Below are 19,320 nucleotides of genomic sequence, written 5' to 3'. Positions count from 1 at the left end.
ATATGGCAATGTGATTAAAACTCAACCAAAAAAAAAAAGAAAAGAGAAAGAGTGAGGGGGTTCCAACATCCAACATGCCCAGTGACGTAACTATTTTTTCAATAGACCCTACCACTTAAGATTCTACCTCCCAGTGGTTCCATGGGATGGCAATAGCGCCTTCATCACATGATCTTGGATGGACAATTTAGATCCAAACCATAATACTTAACAAGGTCAGCTCTGACAATCTGTCTGTAGTGCCTATCTGTGAAAGGAAGGTTTCTTACTTTCCAAATCCAAATTAGCAGAAGAGTCATTGATTCTCCTTTGGACCCTCTGGTTAAATCTGGTTTGGAGCATCCGGTTGCTCTTCATCTTTTCCCTCCCAAGAATAGCCATTGCTTTCTGGATTGTCTTGTTTTATGCATTTTGCTCACCTTGTGTCTCACAGGGCCTCATGAGTTGTTTATTTTGCATGTGTACTCAGCCAGCTTCAGGTTGGTGGCTCCAAGAAGATGTGCAGACAGACCTGTAGGTTGCATCACATTTACAGCTAATCCTTACTCACAGTTACCAGTTCTTGAGGGTGAGGGTGTTGTGTGTCTATCTTTTCTACCCTTGGGAAAGGTTCTGGATCCCAAGAAGCCTTTGTCTTTCAAAATTTTCTTTAAAGGACACCTACTTCAGTCTTGGTTATAAAAGATTTACTGTCTTCAGTTCTGATTCAGTTAATAGGTATGTTGAAACCTAATCATAAGGTCTGAGAATTTTTTTTTCAGTGCATTATGGTCAGAAGTTGGCTTAGCTGAAAACTGACACACACATACACATATGCCACACTCACACACAAAATACTATTTAAGACTTCTTTCTGTTGTATCCGCACTTTCTTATGGGAACAGCTGAAACCTCCTTCTCCAATACCAGCTGACCATACAGTAACTCTAACTCTGCTTACTTCCTTCTGGTTGGAACTTCAGTAGGGCTCCTGGGGCTTGAAAATATGGATATGAAGACTCTTAGACAGGTATGGGGGGTTATCTTGTAACTCTGTACATGGATACCTAACATTGGCTTCCTCCACCTGTGTTCTTTCAGCTTCCTGCTACTCTTCTATACTGTGTTCCATGAGTAGCACTGACTTTGGGGTAAAATGACCACTGATTTATCCTTTAGTTTTTCTTCTTATAACAAAACTCACTTTAGTCCCAGCAACCTGTAGATTTGTTCTAGTTAACAGGTTTTATGGTTTTTCTTTGGTACTACATAGTTGTGCATGGTAAAACAGATGAAGAAAAATTTAAAGTCAAGATCCTTTTAGGATTCAGGATTGTTTTTTCATAGTGCCAGTGCAGTTAGAAACAATGGAGCTGAGGGAGTCCCTCTTATTCCCTCCATTTACATCTGCTTTCAATGTCCTAAGAGAGATAGAAAATAAAATAACAAAAACCTAGGAGGTTTCAGATGCTCTAGATGAGAGCACATTCGTGTTGGATTTTCTAACCTGACCTTCCAGTCACCTTTACCCTACTCCCATCTCATTATACTGTAGACAGCTAAATTAATTGGATATCTTATAGACAGACAGGGTGGGCTCTTCTAGAAATCAAGAAACACAAGTGAGACACATTCACTAAAGGTCAGCATTAAAAAAGTACTACACTTATGTACTTCCCAACAGTGATTGATATTCTGAATAGGTATCAGTCACCTTGGGCAGGGACCAAAACCTTCCTAGCCCATTCTTTCTGGGGAAATCCTTGTCTGTCCCATGTATGCTTGCTTGCTGGCTGTGTGACTAGCTTCCCCATTTGATCCCCATTTAATATTACCTAAGTGACTATACTTGAATCTTATTGGTCGATCATAGTTTTGTCCCACCTTGTGATTTCCCAGTGGATCAATATTACCTAAGCGATGATCTGTCTAAACTTATTAGTTGACTGCTTATTAGTTTCATCCTATCTTGTACCCACTTCACCTCTTGGCTTTGCTCAATAAAACACCTTTAAAAATTGAGGTGGGTGGGGAACCCTCTTTCCGGCCCCCTTCTGTCTCTCTTAGACAGAAGCTAGCTTTCTCTCAATAAATTCTTCCTTTTAACCTCCATTGTTCTTAAGAATTCATTCTTCAATTTTAGAGAACACGAACTCGTGTTTTGGATATCTAGCAGGTTGAGAGTTGTAGTATTTCCCTTGTTTGGATTATTTTACATTATTTGGATTACTTGGTGTCCCATATCAGTTACAGGTTCATAAACAATGTACTTCATGTCATAAATATAATTGAGATCAGAGTGAATTGTGGGGCAACCAGGCATGTTGAGAGCCCCTAAGATGACTCAGCACCCTGTCAATCATTCATGTCAATCATACCCAGAGAGGGAATGATTGGAGCCACCTAAGCAAAGGTGACTGACCTTTAAATTCTGACAGGCGATTTACCTGGACTCTGTTGCTTTTGCTACTTTTGTGTGCTTTGGCCTGTGTGCAGTGCTTTTCTGTTACCCTGGCACTTTTCCCTGTCTGTAGTATATTTTTGTTGGGATGGACTTGTCCTGAGCACAACTGTAATCGTCAAGAAATGTAGCTGCTTGCTGCTTACTACTGGGAGCTCACTTGGCAATTCTCTCCTTGTTCTAGACAACAGCCTGGACTATTATTGGCCCATTCCATGGCAAAAGAGCTACGACTATTGTAAAATCAATGTTGAAGAGAGATAATTTCAGAGAAAGAATTGGACACTATTACGTTTTTTTTTTTTTTGGTACCAGGGATTGAACTCGGGTCCTTGAGCTTGCGCAGCAGGTGGCGAAAACACTGAGCTAAATCCCTGGCCCTGGACACCATTACTTTTAATCTCATTTTATTTTAAAGGATTTTTTTTCTTCTTTCCCCCATCTTCCTTTTTTTCCTCTGTTTTTTCCCCCCACTTTCATTTCTGAGTCATAACAAATCTTTATTATTTTCTGCTTTGGAAACTTGGTCTTGTCATTCACTGCAAAATACCTCTGATTCAGGAAACTAAAAATAAATAAATCTTAGTCTTCTTTGTTTCTTTCTTTTCTCCAAGGCTTTTATTCTACGATGGCACTTAGAAACAGTTATTAATAACTGACTACACAGTCAAAAGAATTCAATAATATATGTGGTAAAATATGTAATTAATATAGAATTATAATTCAAATCCTCTCTGAATTGAAAATACAAGGTACACATAAAGTATGTAAGTTTGAGTTCAATAGGGAGAGATTGCTTTATGCGTATCTGTGGGGAAAACAATCCTCCAAAAGAAAATGTAAAAATCAGGAGAAATGTGTTTGGAATACTTTTTCTTGTTTCATGATAATGCAACATTTTCTAGAATAAGTAAATCAGTGCATGGTAGTACTTTAAATATCAGCTGATTTTCTTTTTTTTTTTTAAAAGACTGGATTTAAACTTTTGATACAAAGCAGATTTTTAATTTCCCGTTCTTCAAAGATAATACTGAAAGGTCACTTTAGCTTTTAAAGTTTTCAGACATGAGTCACTGTACTCCCACTGTCTTACAGGCTTCAAAATCAAATATCCCATCAGTATCGTTCATTTTGATTTGGCAAATGTATCATTTTTATGTAGTTATGGAACTTATGAAAAGCTTTTCATTCCTGGTTGCCATGTTTTAGGCAGATTCTCAGAATGCTGCATTTAATAGTTAAAAAAAACAGTGCATACTTTAATGAAATACACCATTTTGAATCTCTGAGCAAGATTCATAAAAGATATGGAAAGTTTCTCATCTTATAATTTCAGCTTTAGCTATCAAAGCTTACCTATTTTTACCATTTCCTAATTACTAATGCTTACATTCAGGAAGATGAGGACTCTGAAGTTGACAACCTTGTACCTCAGAAACACAGAGGACAACCAAATGATTCTGTATGCCAAAGCGGGGGTCATCCGTGAAGGAGGGTTGTGCAAAAAGTACTTCTTTTTCTCTCTAATGACAAAAGCTGTGAAAACTTCTGTGCCCAAAGGGACAGGTCAGGCCATTTGACTGAGAACCCAGTGTGGCTGGAGGCTGAGGAAGTGCTCAATGCCTTGGGGGAGCCGCCAGTGCACCACCCTCTGGACTGAAGTCCAGACCTGGTCTGGCTGGGTTTCAGCTATGGTTCAAAGGACCCTGTACAAAATCTACATAGTGCAGATCTTGTGAGGCACAACAAAAAGCAAAATGAGTTTAGACTCATCACAGACTAGAAATCTCAAATCGGCTTCAAAACTTTCATTCCAGAAATATTTATTGAATACTTACTGTGTTTCAAAGCTATCTAACTTCAAGTTCCCTCAAACTTAGCGTTTAACTTAATTCATTTCCCCATACAGAAAATAAATATAATCTTTTATGGCAAGTCAAAGGGATCAAAGCTCAGTCAAACATTGTTCCTTTCTCCTCTGGCAAAGCTACTTAGACTTAGAAAGACTCATTTATTCTATTCCTTAAAATCTTCAAATCTTGCTACTACATTTTTTTTTTTGTGCTGTAATCACTTTCCATCTTTTTATTTCTTTTCTTTCTTCTTTTTGAGACACAGTCTCCCTAGAAGTTGAAGTTGGTCTTGAACTCACTATGTTGCCCAAGCTACCATGCTCTCACAGCATTCTTCCTGCCTCAGCTTCCCAAGAGCTGGGGTTATAGTTGTGCTCCACAACATCCTGCATCTTTACTTTCTTTTTTTTTTTTTTTTTTTTTGGTTGCTATTTTCTAATCCTAAACCACAATCTTCGACTTAGGAACTGTTTATGTGGAAGGTTCTCCTGAGTCCTAAAGAACGGAACATTTTCATGGTGTGTGCATACTTAAATTCTGTCAAAATTATGTGTGTGTGTGTGTGTGTGTGTGTGTTTAATGGTTTAGAACATTAGACGGTTTCCAAGAAAAGACCTCTTGGTAGAAAACTATAAAAAATAAGACAAATGAGTAGGGCTTATCCTTTAAGGACGCAACGGTCCCTTAAATCTCCTTCTGAGCACTCTGTCCAACCTACAAATTATTAAAAACACTAAAACGAGACTTGTGGCATGATTTACTGCTGTGATGCCAGCTTCTGTTTGGGCATTCTCTCTCATCTCTCCCGTGTCCAAGGCGGTGAAACAGCTCTGTGATTTTGGACGACTCTGGACTACTGTATCTTGGAAAGGGTAATAACTTTCTAGGGCTTCATCTACGTCTACCAGCTACCAGTAGGGTTTCCTCTACTGTTTTGAATAATGCTTAAGGCATCTGAGACAAATTCCAACTTGAACTAGATTAGCTGCAGGCTGTGTAGCCCTCCCTTCTCTGCACTTTAATGAACGCACTTTCTGATCCTCTGTGGGTTCAAACCTCTGAAGCAAGCACGAAGAATAGAGAGATGCTCAATGCCAAAGTGGAAATCACGGGATTTCCTGGGCCTGTTTTGAGGGCTGTTCTATAGCAGTAGGGCAATAAGCTCTCTTTCGGAGTCAAGTTGTGGAGGAAGCGTCCAGCCGCGTCAAGGGCCCTCTCCTTTGGATCTGAAGCGAGCTGCGAAGATGGGAGCAAGGGACGCACATAACAGTTTAGGGAGGCAAGGTTTGAGGCCCCAGGCTGGACAATGGCGGGAAGGGTGGCCATGCGCGGGGCCGGGGATGCGGGCGGTCCCGGCTGGCGACTCCGGGTGCGCCGGGCCCCAGGCTCCGTGCCCAGGCGCGGGTCAGAGCCGCCAACTTCGGGCCAATCAGAGCGCGGCGTCCCCGCGCCTACAGCGCCCCGGCCCGCGCCCCCCGCGCCCCAGGCAGCAATGGCAGCGGCGGCTCCAGGCCGAGACTGACCAGGGACAAGGAGGGGCTGAGCCGCGGGGGATCCTGGAAGAATCGGCGGGGAGGTGGGGATTCTGGGAGGAAAATTCCATTTCCTCCTTCCCGGCCGGCTTCTGACCTCCACCCTGGCACCCCAAATTTAGAGGTGTCGCCTCCCGCGCGCAAAGCGGCTGAGCGTCCGTGAACATGCTGGGGATGTACGTGCCAGACAGGTTCTCCCTGAAGTCCTCCCGGGTGCAGGACGGAATGGGGCTCTACACAGCCAGAAGAGTGCGAAAGGTGGGTGACCCCGAGTGGCCTGCGCGCGCCCCGCGCCCCTGGCGTGGCCCCGCGGCAGGGCCGGGGGCGCGCGGGCTTCGCCGCCGCCGCAGCTGCAGGGCTGGGCCGGTCCGGCGCCGAGGCTGGGACCGCAGGCCTACGTCTCCGGGCCGCAGTCTCCCAGGCCTCCCTGAGGCAAGATGTCCTTCCTCCCTCCTGCAGGAAGTGAGGCGGGATGGAGCCTCCCTCCGCGGTTACGGTGTGAGCGAGCGGAGGCGCGTGTGGGCGGCGTCCCCCGAACACGCCGCTCTGCAGGCGCTGCTCCGCCCGCCTGGAGCATGCGAGGATGCAGCCAGGAGCTGCGCTCTTCCATGGGCGGCCTGTGTACCCCAGGCGCAACGCAGTCCAGCACAGGCTTTGGAATCCCACCCAGCCCCAGTTCCTTCCCTCTCCAGAGTGCGTGTTGTGGCTTCCCGTAGGTGCCACCGAGATGGCCTATGAGTCTTCGATTCTTTGTCTTTTTGACTGTTTCTCTGACTTTAGATATCTCCTGCCAGAAATGTAGAGGATTGAGATCAGGTAGATTCGTTGCACTGTGTATACCAGAAGGGCCTGGAAATGCTGGCTGAAGGCACAGGCCTGGGAAGAGTTACTGGAACATTGCAAATACTCGGATTTAAAGTCATAATCTTATAACACAATGACTTACGTTATGGTTGTTTCGTAGGAAATGTGAAATCTAGAAACACACAAAACAGTGGTGGAACACCGAGAGGCTGTGAGAGCTAGTGTTTAATGAGCAGATGCCTTGTGTTAGGGTCCATACTTGGTAGTTTGCTTGTATTGTATTAGTTGACTTCACCAGCAACACACTCCGTGAAGCTAAGTTTTAGTCATCATTTGAGATGTGAGAAAAGAGAAATTGTGCAGTTAAATTTCATTCTTTTTGATAAAGGGTCTCCTCGAGTAGTTCAGACTGAACTCACAATATAGCCCAGGCTGGCCTTGAACTTGCAGTGACTCTCCTACCTCAGCCTCCCGAGTGCTGAGATCACAGGCGAGCGTCACCACATCCTGCTATTTCTTTTTGAGGTAGTGAGTTAGGCCTCAGAATCATGGCTTCTGAGTCAAAAGCTCATGTTCTTTCCAGAATACTTGGCTCTTAAAAAACAGTGGGCATTATAAACCCTTCTCCTAGACACCTTCCCAGCCTCACCCACCCTCTGGGTCAGCAGATCCTTAGCAGGAGCAGGCTTGATCAGGTTAGATACTAACAGGAAGAAATTCATTGGGATTTATAGGTATATGGAACAGATGTTGAAAATCGACATTATTCCACAGCTAAGTGTAACTGTGATCAAATATCTTCTGTACAGAACTGAAATTTTGCTTTTATTTAATTATCCCATATTGTGAAAAATTTCCAAATGGATTTTGCTTACCGATCTCTGACACAAATGTAATTGCTTAGAAAATTAGGCATAGTTCTTAAAAATAGTTTCGTTTAAAGTTACAATCCTTCGAAGATTAGGATTATTACATAATTCCTGCTTTTTGGTTTTATATTACATTTTTAGAAACAGCCTACCAATGTACTTTCCTTTGATTTTTTTTTATTAATTTCATCTGTTTGATTATTTGAAAGTATTTAATTGCTTTGGGGCATAGATTGAAAGCTTCTTAAATCATTACATTTCTGTGACATTTTACTATTGCATTGATAGGCCTACAAAAAGTACGTTAGACATAACTTACTCCCAGATAAGTTAAAGGTTGTCATCAAGAGTACAGCTAGACTGCTTATCTGTGTTTCAAAGTGAATATGCAGATGTTTTCAGTAAACTCAAACTTATTAACATAGTTACAGAAGATTCTCAGTCACAGAATCATAGACAGGTTCATTGATGACAGAAATGACTTTAAATTAAAATAAGCTTCCAACTTCTTTACCTTCCAAAGGCTGGGACACAACTAAAGCCAAATAGCCGATTTTAGCTGGATTGCAAGCTGAAGCTGACTGTCAGTACATCCATGACCTGTTTGTGTACAGTCAGATGACTCTCAAGTCTTAAAATATATTTCAGGGTACCTCAGGCTTAGCTGACCATAAACTAGGAGTCTGAGAAGATAGTTACATCAACAGCTGTATTAAGGACCTTATTTTAAAATTTTCATGTTCTCTATTTTATTCTTTTTTTTTCTCTGCTAGCACCGAGGATTAAACCCAGGGCCTCACACATGTCAGGCAAGCACTCTGCCACTGAGGCACATCCCCAACCCACGTGTTCTCTATTCTAAACAAAGTTGGGACTATACTCTAGATATACATGTTGGAAATTACGATGTTTTTATCATACTTTTATAACACATATGCTCGTATAACACTTCTGTTTTACAAAATGATTGCAATTCAAGCCATGTGTTGATTTCAGATTGAGAGAATTGAATCCAGACTGAGTTTGGAGAATCTTGCTAGAGACTCCACCTTCATTACATTCACCAGGTTGACCTGGGATTTCCTTTTCCAGTAGGACTCTTTTTTTAAAATTTTATTTTATTGGTACATTTTAGGTATACAATATAATGACATTCATTGTTGGAAATTGCACCTTTACATAATCTCTCTTGGTTCTTATTTTTGTCCCCCTTCCCCTGCCCTCCCTTTAACCCCTCCACCCTTCCCTATTTACAAAGACTTTGTTCCTATTTTTTCATTTTCTCATAGTAATTCAATTCCCTTCTTTCCTTTCCCCTCCCCCTCCCACTTCCCCTTCCCCTTTGCCTCTTTTCTTCCTATTTCACATTATTTATTATACCTTTTCATCCTTATTTACACTTTAAGTTTCTCACACTAGAGAAACTATTTGGTATTTACATGTGTGTCCTATTTATTCACTTAAGAGTATCGCCTCAATGTGCATCCATTTAGCTATAAATGTCTCTAATTGCCCATTTTTTTATGGCTGAGTAGCACTCCATTTTATACAAAAAACACATTTTCTTTATTCAGTCTCCAGCTGATGGGCATTTGGGCTGCTTCCAAGTTTTAGCTATTACAAACTGTGCTGCCATGAACATGAGTGCGCATGTTATCACTGTGGTATGATTCTTTTAATTCTTTGGGGAAGATACTCAGCAGGGGACTAGCTGGGCCAAATAGGACTTCCTGTCCAAGTTCTTTGAGGTATCTCCATACTGATTTCCACAGTGGTTGCACCAGTCTACACTCCCACCAGCAGTGGAGTAGAGTTGTGTTTTTCCCACAGCCCTGCAAGCATTTGTTATTGGTTGATTTCATGATGGCAGCCATTCTTTCTGGGGTGAGGTGAAATCTCGTGTTGTTTTCATTTGCATCTCTCGAATGAGCAGTGATGTTGAACATTTTTCATATGTTTATTTGCTATTTCTTCCAGTAGGACTCTTAATTCTTCTCCAAACCTACCCCTCTCCTGCAGTGTTTTCTTAGACGGGTCCTTGCAACTGAGTCACCTAATTCGTTGGTGCTACCATATACCATAGTCTTACTAGAGTTTTCGTCAAAGTTACATCTTTTTATTTTTGTACCAGAGATCGAACTCAGGACCTTGCACTTGCAAGGCAGGCAGTGACACAAAGTTGTATCTTTTTGTAGGCCTGTTGCCTCTAAATTTTTTTTTTTTTATTGAAAAATCTATATAGCAACAACAACCAAAAAAAAAAAAAAAGGAAAGTAGTGAGCCTTTTGGGAAGATTTTGAGTAGAAAAAGGCCTAAGTTCATTCTCACTTTTACGCATTGAGGCTTGCTAATGAGAAGAAAATATAATAGAGTGGTTGTTTTTGCATGTCATATGCCAGACCTTGTTGTAATTGTAATCTCATGAACAGTTTTATGTTTCAGTGAAGATGTGAAGATGTGAAATGCAAAGTATTGCACAGATTAATTAATGTAAGTTGCTCAAAGATAAATAAAAAAATACAAACAAAATGTTAAGCAAACTCCTCGCTATAAAACATTTTTATATCATGACTATTTTGTTCCCCAGCTAGCTTACATGATTAACCTGTGGGTGCTTGTGTTTGACATTGTGCTCCAACCTGAAAAGTGGCAAGGTAATGCCTAAGGTCCTTCAAGCTCTCAGATTCCATGGTTAAGGAAAGGATTAAGGTGTAAAATATAGTACCACCAGCCCTTCCTTCCTTTTATTTATTTTTGCAGTAACGGGGATTGAACCCTGGGCCTTTGCACTGAGCTTTGGACACAGCCCTTTTAATTTTTTATTTTGAGACAGGTTCCTGCTAAGTTCCTAAATTGCCCAGGCAGGGCTTGAACTTGCAGTCCTCTGCTTCAGCCTCCCAGAACACTGGGATCACAGGTGTGGGCCACCATTACCTGACTCTTCCTTCCTTTTAGATTCATTTTAATCTGCAGGTTTCCTTTGGTTTTCATTCATTTAATTATTCATATGTGGCAGATACTGTGCTAGACCCTGGAATACATAGCTTAGCCAGACTTAAGGTCTTTACAAGGAGCTTGCTTTCTTGTGTAGGGAGATAGGTGGTGAACAAGTTTAAAGAAAAAGGAAGATTACCAATCAAAGAATATGTTAAAAGAAGGAAATCAGCAGGTGAGTTATTAGAGGTGGAGGGGGAATGGGTGTGCTTTAGGTAATGATGACCTTGCTTGGGGAGCTGATTTCTGAAAGAGCTGTACCATCTGGGAGAACAGCTGGGGAAGGGACGTTTAGAGAGCTTGGACTAAGCGGAAGTATTGGGTACAGAGGAAAGTGTGGATTCAGGGTGCACTTTGCAGTTTCAAACAACTTGTTTTCCGGTGGATTGAATGAGGCACATCATGGAAAAATCTACAGTGACTGCGTTTTTGGCTTAACTGATTGGGTGATCTTGGTGTTTTTTTGCTTACAGATAAAGTGTACCATATTGGAAATCAGTACAGTGGTACCTTGGTTCACAAACTCAGTTCTCTCCACAATTCTGGTCAGAAACCCAAACTGGATGAGAACCGAATCAAATTTCCCCATAAGGTTGACATTGAACCTAACTATTGAGGTTTTTTTTTTTTGGTACTGGGGATTGAACTCGGGACCTTGTGCTTTTGAGGCAGGCAGCAAAACCATTGAGCTAAATCCCTGGCCCAAACTATTGAGTTTTTAAAATTAATTTTATTGGTGCACTTTAAATATACATAATGATGACATCATCATCATAGAGAATTTGTACCTGTACTAAATATATGTTGATTCTTTTTTTTCCCAACTCCTTCCCTTCAACCCTTCTTCCCCTCCTTATTTACAAAGACTTTGTTTCCATTTTTTCCTTCCATTCTTTTTTCTTTTCTCTTCCTTTCCTTCCTCTCTCTCCACCCTTGTCTAACCATTGAATTTGATTGCATTCTTATCCAACTCGGTTTGTGACTGGAATTGTGAAAAGAATCAAGTTCATGAACCAAAGTACCAATCACATCAGGTTATGCTGATGAAAGAACCTCAAAAGCAGCCAGCATTTCTGATAGAAACAGGACAGTACCTTAAACAATACTGGTAAAGGGACTTAACTTTTTCTGTACTGCGGAATTTACAACCTTGCTGGGAAAGGAAATATGCAACAGAGACAAAAAAGGTTTTAAAACATACTAAATGCCCAGATTTATATCACCTATGTGGAATGGTGTTGCCAGACACCACATCAGGTAGCAGAATTACAGAATTAGTAAGTTTTAGTCAGCCAGGGAGACAGAAGTAGTTTCTGTACTGTCTGACCAGTGCTGTGATAGACAGCTGAAGAGTTCAGCAGAGGGACAACTGCTTATCACCACTGTTTGTCATAACATGCAGGAATCAAAGAAGGCTCTATGGAAGGCGAATTTTATGGGGGCTGTAATTTTGTCTTCCGTTAATCCTATGAAGTAGGTGCTATTATGTCCGTTTTCAGATAAGGAAATTGAAGTAAAGGGAGTTTGGCCAGCGTGACAGCAAGTGGTAGACCTGACTTTGATTTCAGCAAGTCTGATCAGATGAGTGCTAATCAGTTTGGAGTGAACTGAATGGCTTATGGGTAGAATTGTCGAAAATAAAATTGAAATAGTTCTCAAAGACCTAGACATTGTGCTAGACTGCGGAAGTTGCTTAGACATTTCCAGGGTGCAGCCTGTGGCAGCATTTTGAAGTCTGGGTTTCTGTTTGCATTTGGCACATGTTGTCTCATTTTATTGCACAATAATTGTAAGTGGTTAATTATTATCTCTAATTTACAGATAACAAGCTTGCTCAGTTATTACTTCTGTCAGAATTTTGGCAGTTTTCCTTATGTTGACTGTTTATATTTTTCTCTCCTTTTCAGTCCATTCCTCATTAATGTGCTAATGCCTTACCTGATCTTCAGAGCAAGAGAGTTATTTGCCTATCCAGAAGTGCTTTAACTTGCTTATCTTTAGCATAGCACAGCTGTTTGGTAGGTAGATTGAAACATTTTTTTATTTGTTTTGGTGGTTGTACTGGGGCTTGAACCCAGGGCCTTGGCACTGATGTATGTCCCCAGCCCCTTTTTATTTTTTATTTAGAGACAGGGTTTTGCTGAGTTACTCAGTTGCCCAGGCTGGACTCTAATTTGTGATCCTCTTGCCTCAGTTTCCCTGAGTGCTGGCATTATAGATGTGTATCACCATATTTGGTTAGATTGGAATTTTTAAAAAGAACAAAAGACCAAAATGGAAGCTGAACAAAAACAAAAAGGAAGCGATTTGAAAATGAAATGAAAAGCTTATCTCTACCAGATTTCTGGTGTCTTAATTTCAGTAAAAGACTAAAGAGTCCTAGTGTCATTAACTGAACACACATAAGCCATAGTGAATGCATTTCTATTCCTGGCTTTCTTCCTTCTCACTTCTGCATTTTTGCCTAAGGAGTTCCTGATACTATCCCAAGTCCATGAACCCTAAGGCAGTCTCCACTGTGCTTTGTCCTTTTCCTGAAAAAATTCATGTTCCTACTTCAAACTTCTTCAACACCCTGGGATCTTGTCTGCATCTCCTTCTCAGGGCAGGAGTTAATGACAGCACTGAGGTATTAGTCTTCTGTTAATCATCGCAAATTTATTGGTTGGGCTAAACAACCCAGATTGATTCTTATGGTTCTGGAAATTAGAAGTCTAAAATAAGTGGACATGGTTGGTTTTTTCCTAGATGTAAGGGAAAATCCATCTCCTGCCTCTTGTGATTGTCTAGCAGCTGCCCCATTCCTTGGCTCTTGGCTCCACATCATTTCAACCTTTGAAATGATGTTGCTTTGCCTTCTTTAATTCTGACCCTCTTGCCTCCCTCTGATAAGGAACCATGTGATAGAGTACTCTCAAAATAATCTCCCTATCTCAAGATTAATGCCATCATGCCTACAGAATGCCTTTTCCAAAGTAAGATAACATACAGATCCCAAGGGTAGGATGTTGATGGTTTTGGTGGGCAGTTTTCAGGCTTCAAAGGCCTCAAAGTATACTTCCTTCTTGCCTAGGTTAGCTAGAACATTTCACAATGACTACATGGAGCGAGTCTGTTCTCATTCACTGGTCTCCTTAAGGTGCACCTGTTGCAAATATACTGTATAGATCAATATTCTGCTTTGTTTGCAGTATTGATTTTGGCAGGGGTCTACAGGTTAGCAATCGTGCAGTAAAACCTGGGCAAGTGCTTTTTTCAGAAGGAGGAAGAGAAACTATGTTCATGAACAATAGAGTAGAAAGACTGATAGCATTCCAAATAGTAATGTTTATAAGAACTAAAGTAGCAATGTAATTGGCACATCATCATTTTACTGATGAGGACTCTGAGGGCAGAGATTTGCACAGACTTGCAGCAAACATCTGCCTTTCAGGTTTCTGTTCCTCTTCCCATTATACCAGCTACGGGTATTTCAAACCACACTTGAAGGATTTGTACCAGAGATGTTTGGCGAGGTGAAATCCTGAGTAAAAAATTCTTGAAATAAATGTTTTATGCTGATTGTGAAAACACGGTAAGATTTTTTAAAAAGCAGGTTGAAGCTGTACAGTTTATAAACAACCATCATCACCACAACAAACGTATAGGAATGGAAAAAGCCCTAAAATGAAAAGTAAGTAAAAGCAGGCGGAGGAAAAAGTACCATGCATAAGACCAGATTTTGTGAAATAAGGTGTTTGTTGATCAGTTTAGAAGGTGAGTTTGTTGAAGAAACAAATAGTGGATTTAAAAAATTCTGCCTGTGTATATTTATTTACATTTTGAAATTCTGCCATTGTATATTTACTTACATTTTCTGGTGGCCAGTGATAACCTATCTGAAAATATAATCAGAAGAAAAATAAACCCCATAATGCCCACCATGTATGCTATCTCTACTCTGTGTTCACACACCCACATTTCACCATGGTGACTTGGTGCAGCTTTGTTTGCTGCTCCTAATACAGATTTTAAAAATGCCTAACTAATCCACTGAAATGAATGCCTTCCTCAAAACTTTATCTTTTATTTTTTTGTGATGATAGTAGGTACAGTTAATTAATTCAGCAAATATTTATGCAGCATTTGCAGTTGTTAGACACTGTCCTGATAGAGAGTGACAAAAGGGTGAGTGACAGAGACAACAGTCACTGCATGCTATTTCAGTTCTTATTTAAGTCCTGCAACAGCCTGCAAAGGGGCCATTATTGTCCTCAGTTTATAGATGAGGGAACTGATGTCAAAGAGAGTTCTCTCAGTAATGAATGTATTCATCAGAACTTGAACTTAGGCTGTTTCATATATAAGTTGAATATCTAAGACTGAAATTTGAAATGCTCTGAAACTTGAAGCTTTCTGAGTGTCTATATGATACCACAGGGGAACATTTCTTCCCTGACCTTATATGATGAGTCACTGTTAGAACATAGGCACACTAACGATTTTGTATAAAATTACCTTCATGTTATGTGTATAATATGTATATAAAGCATAAATGAATTTTGTCTTTAGACTTAGGTCCCCTGCTGACCATATCTGGCTATGTATATGTAAATATTTCAAAATCTGAAAAAATCCCAAATCTAGAACCCTTCTGGACCCAGAGATTTTAGATAAGGGATACTCATCCTGTACCTTTTTCAATAAATATGTTTTTCTGCATAATCAGCAAATGACACATTCACAAGTGCAGACACAAACACACTCGCATACCCAAAACAATTATTTTTACAAAAACAAAAAAGGAGTAGACTCAATTGACTAGTATTTATCATTCAAAATATTCAGTATTGTGGAAATCCCTCTAATTTGTCTACTTTGGTTCTGTTATTTTTAGCAACTGATTATATTCTGAGCTGCAGATGTGGCATAGTTTTCATTTATTCAGGTCTTATTTTATAAAATCATCCCATAAATCTTCATTAGAGTATATGCCAATGGATCCACTTTTGGATACAGTAGTGAAGAAAATAGATACTCTGTGTCTTCTGGAGCATGCATTTTGGTGAGGGGAGACAGAAAATGGTACCTTATCAGTCAAGTTTTATTCTATGTTAAAATGTAATAAGTGGTGTAGAAGAAAAGAAAAAGTAGGGCTGGGTATGGTTGACTTCGCACAGAAAGTGTGTGTGGGGACGTATGTGGGGGTTGTGGCAGTTAAGATGGATTGTCAACTTGAGTGGATTGAGAGCCAGTTTAGGGGATTAGTAGAGTGCATTTCTGGGTGTGCCTGGGTTGTCATGGAAGCCTGATGCAACCTCCTATATCTTATCCCTGGCCCCTTCCTCTCTGGTGCTACTTCCCTGCCCTGCTTCCCAGCTGCAATGAAATGAGCTTCTGTGTTCCACCACGCCCTTCTGCCATGCTGTTTCCATCTTGGAGCCAGTTTGCCCTGGAGTGAAGCCTCAGAAACCATTAGCCAAGTTAAACCTTTCCTCTTTTAAATTGTAGGTGTCAGGTATTTTGTCCTAGCAACCGGAAGGCTGACCAGTATAGGGACATTATAAATTAGGTAGCCCAGTAAATCCTCATTAAGCAAGTCAGATTTGGGCAATGATTTGAAGGATCATGAGACATTAACCAAACATTTCTCTAGGGGAAGATCATCTAGCAAAGAGAGCAGCTGATGGGAAGGTCAGAGATGAACATTTACTGTTGTGTTCCAGGAAGAAGGAGGCAGTGTGGCGTGGGCACCAGGTACTCTTGAATGTTGGAGGTCAGAGAGTGGAGAGAAGAAGAGCCACATTTCTTGGTGCCTTGTAGGCCATTTTGAGTGAAATGGGTTGTTACTTCAGGTTTTGAGGAGAGGAGTGGCATAAGTTTATCAAGGATTACTCTGTCTGCTGTACTGAGAATAGTCTACTGAAGGGCCAATGTGTGCACTGGGAGGCTGACTAGGATTCTACTCTAGCAGTCCATGTGGGATGTTGTCACTTAAATAAATGGTGGCAACATTGGAAGTGTATTTTGAAAGCAGAGGTAACAGAATATTCTGATGATCTTGGATACAGAGTGTGAAAGTAAAGGATCAAGAGCCATTCCAAGGGTATCAACCTGAGGATCTGAATGGAATGGATGGTCAGTCAGAGATGAGGAAGAATGTGGGTGTGTGGTTTGAGGGGCACAGATAGGGTAGATCAGCACACCTTTAGTTTAAGGCCTGTTTGTGGGATCTCTATTGCACAAGACGAAGATGAATCAGAGGTAGTGATACACAATTATATGCTTGTACTTCCTCCTCCTCTTTGCTTATGTCATTATTGTCATACATTTTACTTCGTATAAATTTTACGGTGCATTTTTACTATTTTCCTTTAGGTCATCAGTTATCTTTTAGAGCAATAAAAAAGAAGACAAATTGTCTTTTACCATTTTTGGAGCTCTTTATTTCTTTGTTTTGCATGAAGTTTTTTTCTGTTAGCCTCTTCCTTATGCTGAAGAATTTTTAAAAGCTTTTATTACAGGTCTGCTGACAGTGAAGTTTCTCAGCTTCGGCCAGTCCTCCCTTGGTGCTCCTGTCCTTCCCTAGCAGCAGACATCAGCATCTTATAGTTTGGGCATTGGGTCTTCTCAGCATTCTGACTCCTCTTCCCTTGTGGAAGTGGTTGTGCCTTTGTCAGTGGTTGATCTTTTGTGAGAGAGCTTTTCTTGTGCCTTCCTCAGTGGCAGGAGTCCTTTGATGGTTTTGGTCTAGGTTAGTGATGGCGAATCTTTTAGAGACAGAGTGCCCAAACGACAAACCCACTTATCCCAAAGTGCCAATACTGCAATTAAACTTGAATACTGAGGTTTTCGTTTAGAAAAAACAGCTATTATCTGATGTTCGGCTGCTGGGGTGACTTGGCTTACCTGCCAACAGAGAAGGTTCACTGCGACATGCATGCCATAGGTTTGCCACCACTGGTCTAGGTCCTGGGCCTGTACTGTTTCTCATACTTCTCCCATCAGCAGTCGGTCTTGCCCTGTGTCCTTGAGGTGACATGTTTGCCGCTTTTGTTGCGGTGGCTAAAGGCTTTCTAAGGGTCAGGCAGAAGATGTTTGCTGTTTTTTGCAACAGCTGCTGTCCCCTCCTGTATGCCAGCACCACCCAAGGGAGACTATTCCCTAGCTTCCTTGGGGAAGTCCCTGGAAAAGAACCCTCCTCTCCCTTTGGCCCTGGTCCTTGCAGTTGCATTATCTTTTTCTAATCATATATGGCTAGATTTTATTTTTTGTATTATTTTATTTACTTTTTTTGGTACCAGGGGTCAAACTCAGAACCTTTTGCTTGTGAGGCAGGTGTGGTACCACTGAGCTAAATCCCTGGACCTAGATTATATTTTAGAATGTACTATTACAATCTTATTTAGTGGGAGAATTTTACTCCTTCATATTTAATGTAATGACTGACATAGTTAATTTTTTTGCTGCTATTTTCTTTATGCTTATTACTTTATATTATAATTTATTTTTTGCTTTCCTTATTTTTGCTGTTTGTCCAGTGTTCATTCCTCCCTTCTATTGCTATTTTGTTAGTTCAGCTCTTCTTTTTTAAATGATTTACTTTTTGCTCTTTCCACTATCAGATGCATATGACTTTATTATTTGATGCGTAGAGTTAACAGCTATTTCTCCTACAAAATATTTTTTCCACAAAATGTTCTATTTTTCCCTCCTCCGTTCTTTCTGCCTCTCCTAACTTTGAGATTGCCTTTTTTTCCCTGCAACTTTTGTCAAATGGTGTCTTACTTAAATATATGTCCCTGTTGCTTTTAGAATTGCTATTTAGCTTATATGTATGGCATATATCCAGTTTATTGTTAAACGTTAATTGTCGGTGAATATATACTAGCTATCCAATTTTTATTTTCTATATTTTCTTCTGCTTCCTTTGTTAATAGACTTTCTGCAGATCTTTTCTCATTAAGTCATATGACTATTACCTCTGAATCTGTGCATAGTATCAAGTAGCTGTCTTTCCACTGAGTATAAACGATAGATTTTTTGGGGGGGATGTCACAGGATGTTTGCCCAACATTTTACAGGTTCCAGAGCTGTGAGGTTTGATGTCAGTCTGATTCTTTATATCTTACAGGGAGCCTCTTACTTCTGCTTAGGGTTTTCTAAGATCTCTCTCTTTAGAGTTCAGGAATCTTAGTAGAATATGTCTAGACTCTGTTGTCACTTAGCTTGAAATGAGTGAGGGCATTTAGTCTATGGAAGCAGATTTATGTTCAGCTTCAGAAAATGTCCTCTCCAATTGTCTCTCAACCTAATTTTCAATCCTCTGGAGCCATACTTTTTTCTGTACTGAGATAGCCTTGATATCCAGATGTCTTATTTTTATATCTCTGTATTTTTCCATTTAGGAATTTTTTGAATTTGATTTTTTGCTTTTTTCTAATTCAAATCATTCCCTAAAAATACTTAATTGGAAAGTCATATTTTTAAACTGTGTGTGTGTATGCCTGTGTGCTGTATTTTAAGCTCTTTAAATTCCTCGGAAAATCCAGGTATGTGGCTTACTGGGAGTATTCTGTCTGTTCTCTTTCTGAGTTGGGTCTCACTGTTCTGCTGATCACCATATGTCTGGCGGGTGGCTCCTTCTGTGTAGTCTGCTTCTGGCTGGTTCATGGAAGCTCAAGCTGGTTACTGGAGATTCCTGTCTGTGGTAGAGGGCAAAGGGGACGCTGTCCCGTAGGCCTGTCCTGGCAGATGGGCTGTCTGTTCCTACCAGCCAGCTGTGATCTGCCTGTGTTTTCTTGGGCATCAAGGGTGGGTAAGATTGTGAGTTGTAGACTGTCCCTCGT

At 40.6% G+C, this 19,320-nt stretch overlaps 1 protein-coding gene across 5 annotated transcripts in view; it reads left to right on the top strand.

The window, feature by feature from the left end:
- The first annotated feature begins 5,281 nt into the window (after positions 1-5,281).
- Prdm5 (PR/SET domain 5) overlaps positions 5,282-19,320 on the top strand; it is a 198,036-nt gene continuing 183,997 nt past the window's right edge. For 2 of the 5 annotated variants that reach the window (XM_021236440.2, XM_087193243.1), the window contains exon 1: positions 5,282-6,083. In XM_021236440.2, the coding sequence (XP_021092099.1) occupies positions 5,991-6,083 (93 nt within the window). In that variant the 5' untranslated portion in view covers positions 5,282-5,990. The remainder of the gene's footprint in view (positions 6,084-19,320) is intronic. The other 3 variants (XM_087193244.1, XM_013075911.3, XM_004854921.4) reach the window with 2 other exon arrangements.

The sequence above is a fragment of the Heterocephalus glaber genome, unplaced genomic scaffold (assembly GCF_053883595.1).
Source record: "Heterocephalus glaber isolate CG9 unplaced genomic scaffold, H.glaber_assembly_v1.0 deba00001586, whole genome shotgun sequence".
NCBI classification, from domain to species: Eukaryota; Metazoa; Chordata; class Mammalia; order Rodentia; family Bathyergidae; genus Heterocephalus; species Heterocephalus glaber.
This window is presented reverse-complemented; position numbering and strand designations above follow the sequence as displayed.